At 34.6% G+C, this 5,409-nt stretch overlaps 1 protein-coding gene across 1 annotated transcript in view; it reads right to left on the minus strand.

Moving 5' to 3' along the window:
- Positions 1 to 2,736, minus strand: part of LOC108756440 (pancreatic lipase-related protein 2-like) — a 5,290-nt gene extending 2,554 nt beyond the window's left edge. The window contains exons 1-4 of the mRNA XM_018500255.1: positions 2,410 to 2,736; positions 1,390 to 1,470; positions 830 to 1,095; positions 214 to 688 (exon numbers count right to left, since the gene is read on the minus strand). Coding sequence (XP_018355757.1) covers positions 214 to 688; positions 830 to 1,095; positions 1,390 to 1,470; positions 2,410 to 2,494 — 907 coding nt within the window. The 5' untranslated portion in view covers positions 2,495 to 2,736. The remainder of the gene's footprint in view (positions 1 to 213; positions 689 to 829; positions 1,096 to 1,389; positions 1,471 to 2,409) is intronic.
- Between the last annotated feature and the right edge of the window lie 2,673 nt (positions 2,737 to 5,409).

The raw sequence follows: 5,409 nt of genomic DNA on the forward strand, positions 1-5,409 counted from the left end.
CGCGTTTCTTATATTTATGATCGTCTTTAGTTTTTGTTATAAACCAATATACAAAGTCATATTAGTATTTTAAGACATTACTTAAAATGGTCTTGAATAATCGACCACAAATACCGACCTAACTGAAGATAAGTCAAAATCGAAAGTAATTACATAATTAATTACATAATTAAATTAAACAACTTAATCGCGCTTTGATCACTCTTAATTCACCTTTCAAATGACTGACCACCACCGAATTTTTAATGTCGGTGCAGCCAGGTTGTTCTCTACCGCCGTTAGGGAAAAAATCGATATGTCCGATCGGTTTAAGTAGGCCAAAGCCGTCCATAAAATCCTGAGAACCATCGGTGTGAATGACATCGACGAGACGGGCGTCGGTGGCATCCAATTTTCTCGACTTCTCTCTGAACAGATGATGCCTGAAGAATGGTGATGCTGGATCGAGACCTGTTATGCGACCCAGAAGTAGACTTTTTCTTTTTAATACTTCCGAGGCGCAGCCAGCCACGTGCGCGCCAAGACTGAAACCGATCACGTGAATGTCGGTGGGATCGACACCCAAATTGATGGTGTCTAAAAGCACCAAAGCCAGTTGCCGGCCAACTAATTCGCTATTTGCTACAGCATTTCCATAAGAAGTGCCCGCCCCCTTCGTCCAGTCCAAGATGATGACATTCGCGTCTTCCTGTATGTTAAATAGAATTTTAAAGCTCTTAAAAATTTTTCAACGATGGCTTGAGAATTTGTATATTTTAAATTAGAAAAAGAAAAAAAAGGATATTTTATCTAAAGTGTGACAATTGAAAGATTAAATGCTGAAAATTACTATATCGAGAAGAAAATTTATGCCAAGTATTGCGCCAACGTCGCTCCCACTGCCCTTGAAACCGTGTATCAACACTCTGAGAGGCTTGCTGACATTGAATCGGGAATGTACGATGGATTTTAAGTCGTCACCATACTGTAAGGGTTCCGGTTTTTGCCGGTCCGCACGTGTATAGAGGAAGAATCTAGTTTGAATTACGCTAGGATGCTCTGGCGCTCGTTTTATCGATAAATGCTGCGGCGGATCCGCAAAGCAACCGAGTAGATCTGAAATTTTTTTATATTTTTCATTATCGGAATAAATATTCGTTTGTTTTAGGATGATATGTTAAAACTCAGCAAAAAAACGAACCGTTTTATTGTTATATTTTACTTGGTTTTAAACTCGGTTTGAAATTTTATTATTTTAACATTCATAACATTAAGAATAAATAAAAATTATTTTAAAATTTATTTGGAAAGAAAAGAATTACAGTGTAAATGTCAATTTATATTTAATTAGTTCATATTAATGCAATAATGGAAATTATTCCCCGTAAAAATAATCTATTGTTATCTTACCGTAACAGACTTTAGTTTTTTCTTCACGAGAGATGGCAAACCGTCTTAGCATAGCACGATTCCGTGCCGCGAAAAGTTTGACTGCAAAAAGATACGATATTACCTTGGAAGGAATTCAATAACAAGTCTTTAATCGTGGTATTGTACATCCGCTTGTTGATCAATTTTTATTTGCCTGATCGCCCCACTTATATTTTACTTTCACCTGGAGCACCGCAAATTATCAATCGTGCAGCATCGCTTCAGTATGATTTCCGCGCTGGTGGATGCTATAGCCTGTGCTCGCATTGAATTTTCGATCTATCTTAATATTGCATTATACAACCCTATTATAATAGTTGCGCTGTGAAAGTGTGTCGTATGTAAATGCGACCTTTAAGGTGCAAAGTACGCCGGTACTTCTCACTTGCAAATCATTGCGAATGTTGTTTCGTGTACATAGTGAGCGTGTATACACGTGGAATTTGTTTTACGTGATTTTTTTTTTTTTTTATATCATTCCCGACGAGAAAATTTAGATATTCTGCTTCCGACGGCTCTCTTTTTCTCTCCTTCTCTTGCGCGTGCATTACGAATTATAACAATTATATAACAAATATCCGCAAATTATGCTGGACTGTTAGATTGTATTTAATCACTAATTAATCACGTTTTTATATATATGGTTCGTTAACTTTACTGTATGTAAAGTTAACGAACCATATATATAAACGAGATTAGTAAAGAAGAAAGTATAGTTACGTATATTTATATTTAAATGAACTTTGTATACATACAATAATATTATTTCATTGATAGAATTATCTGATTACTCATAAAAATATAGAAAAGTTGACAAATATGTGATATATATATATATATATATATAAAATCATGCAATTATCAATTTTAATGCGACAAGGACGAAAAATTGTTTGTCACCTCTTTTATTAGCGGAATAACTGATTTTTATTCCGCGAACTTGACTGTCACGTCCTTTTTATCATCCTGATCGTTCAGCACATTTGTTAGCGCACTCACCAGGCTGCAATTTTCCGACGGTGGTCGTAACAATAGCAATTATCTGGAAAATAAGTAGAACGCGATAAACGTTAACTGACTGCATCTTGTCACTGAATCGTTGAAACTTCGCGTCCTTCGTTGAAATCGTCGCATCCCGCTTCTGCGCCTTCTCCCACGCTTTCTACCGCTTCTTCTTCTTCTTCTTGTTCCTCTTCTTCTCTCGCCGAAATACTTCGCGTTTCTGTCACGATCGGCACGACGCGCTTTTTGTTTGCCTACCGTCGGGCTTATCCAGGGACAGGGAACTCTACCCAACTGTAGAAAGCGCACCTTCTATGAGCAGCCTTCTTTTTGCGCAACTACCTTTCCGCTTGCCAGAGCCTAACGACTGCTCTAACATTCGTCTTAGTTCGCTTCGGATTCGCAATCGAGAGAAATTCATCATTCATCGTCGTCTATTTTATTTCTCTTTTGTGTCATCTACAATATGATGTCGTATTTTTCCTACTTTTTCTATTTTTACACTTTCTAAAAAGATATTAGAAGATTGTAAAAAAAGATAAATCAATGTCATAATTTAATGATTTAAATCTGAAGAACTCTCCTCTGCTTTATTCAGAAATGAATGTCTTGTGTAATCTGTCGAGAAAATATGCTAATTTATATATAAAAAAATATATATATATGTATATATATTCTTAATAATCATCTATAGGTTTAAGTTCAGTGACATTGGCGCGCGAGTAGCGCTTTCGCTGAATAACTGCAACTGCATTGACATGATGTAACTGTGTCATACTATCCAGAATAAATAGAAACTGCGTGCGCGCGGTCGAACATGCGTCGATGCATCGCTATTCGCTTTCACTCAAATAAATTATATGTGACGTGTCCTCTGGCATGAAACCTGACATCGTATGAAATGGAAAACAGATCGATTTGTCCATCTATGGACAAGCTAACAGGTTGGAAGTAAATGTGCTAAGGAAGTCTTTTTACATGACTATTTTGTATAATCGTATATGAATTATTGTCGAATTAATGTATAGTTACGAATTACGAAACAGAATCATTTTAGAATGCATGCGTGTTTCTAAAGCAGAAACCTATTTTATGGATCAGTATACGGTCAATTTTCTTCAGATTAATTTACTTGCGGACCGACCGAGTGAGTTTCGCGATTGTGCATAAACCCTCAAATTACATAAATCGAAAGCAAGTTAATTATGAGTTATGAATATCTCGGTTACACTTTGCTCATATCGATTTTCCGCATTTACATAGCTCTAATGCAATACGTGCAAAAGTTGATTCTTAATTGGCGCTTTCAAAACATTTAACTCGGATAAATGTAAAAACAGTTATTTAAATCAATAATTTACTATGACTTTTTTATATGAATGTGAAAAGAACTAAAAAATTAGCAAATATATATATATAGAAATTGTATTATTTTTTAAAAATTAATTTCTTTTTGTTTCTGCAATTATTAAAAATTGTAATATAAAAATTTTAATGTATATGTGCGAACACCGACTGAGTTTTATTTATTTTAATTTCTTAAAATTAATAAATTTTGTTTACTAGAACTGTGTACATTTGAAAAATACAGAAAACAAGTAATTATCATGATTCCATTTACATAATTTTGAAGCAATGTACATAAAAGTTAACTCTAATTGCCTCTTTCGCAATTAACTCGGATGACGTAAAAACAGGTATTTAAATCAATAATATCGCATAAAAACAACAAGCAATAATATCAGATATAAAAACAGCAAGCAATAATATCAGCTGTAAAGACAGTTATTTAAATCAATAATACCAGGTACTTTCACTTTTTTAATAAACGTGTAAAAAGAGTTAATAAATTAGCAAAATAGGAACTGTTATATCTATTATTATTTTTCAGAATTATTAATTTCTTTTTATTCTTCGCAATATGAAGATAAAAATTTTAACATGTAAACACTGATTGAGTTTTACTTACCTCAATTTTTTTAATTTAATAAATTTTTCAGCTAGTACTGTACTATACATTTGAAAACACAGAAAACGCACAATTGTCACGTATATGCTTCAGTAGATTTTGTGTAGAAAAATAACTGATATAAAGAAGGGCATAGATACATACGAGATTACTTATAACATATTTATTTGTAATGTTTTATTAATATACTCCTTACCGTAGACATATATTTATATCGTATGGCAGCATATTATTATGATATTGTATAATATAGGTGAGGTGACTGACAGAACGATTCATTTTTTTTTTTCTCTTATTACTCTCCGCGGCCGAAGAACGACACACGCTTATTCATTACTCCCTTCCTCGCTCATTCATATCCGAAATCACACACACGCACACACACGCACATATTCAAACATACACTCGTATTCTCATATACGTACACTGGGCTCTCCTAATTATTCCATTTATTCTGCTACAGTCTCTTTCGCACCTTCGTCTCTCGCATTTTCGCGAATCGACAAAGCCGCCCGAACGTTCTTTCTCTCGTTATTTTCCCAGTGGCAGTCTCTCGACTGCTATTTCACGTTCGTTCCATACTTCGTCGATTCGTCTCGTGATTAACTCGCGTTCGAACTAATTAATTACGCCGCGCGCGTCACACGCGCATCGACCGCACGCGCGAACCTCTGCTAATTGCGATTATCGCTGGATCGTGCGATAATCATGATAATTATAGTGATATATAGTCTCGTTATATTACTCGCTCGTAACATTATCTCATACTTATCTCGCCTAGTTAAAATATCAATATACATTATAATATACTCTAGTAACGAGAATGCAACACGTCGTTAATTTATTATACTTTGCAACTTAGAAAAATAGTCCTGGCTAGCCGCGGCCGCGTCGCGTGCGCTCTCTCGCGCGATCAATCCTTCAAAAGCGCTCGATATTGTTACATGCCTGTGTACATTCGACATATATACTACATATACATTTATCTATCTATCTATATATATATATATATATATATATATATATAT

Source organism: Trachymyrmex septentrionalis, unplaced genomic scaffold, assembly GCF_001594115.1.
Source record: "Trachymyrmex septentrionalis isolate Tsep2-gDNA-1 unplaced genomic scaffold, Tsep1.0 scaffold127, whole genome shotgun sequence".
Taxonomy (NCBI): Eukaryota; Metazoa; Arthropoda; class Insecta; order Hymenoptera; family Formicidae; genus Trachymyrmex; species Trachymyrmex septentrionalis.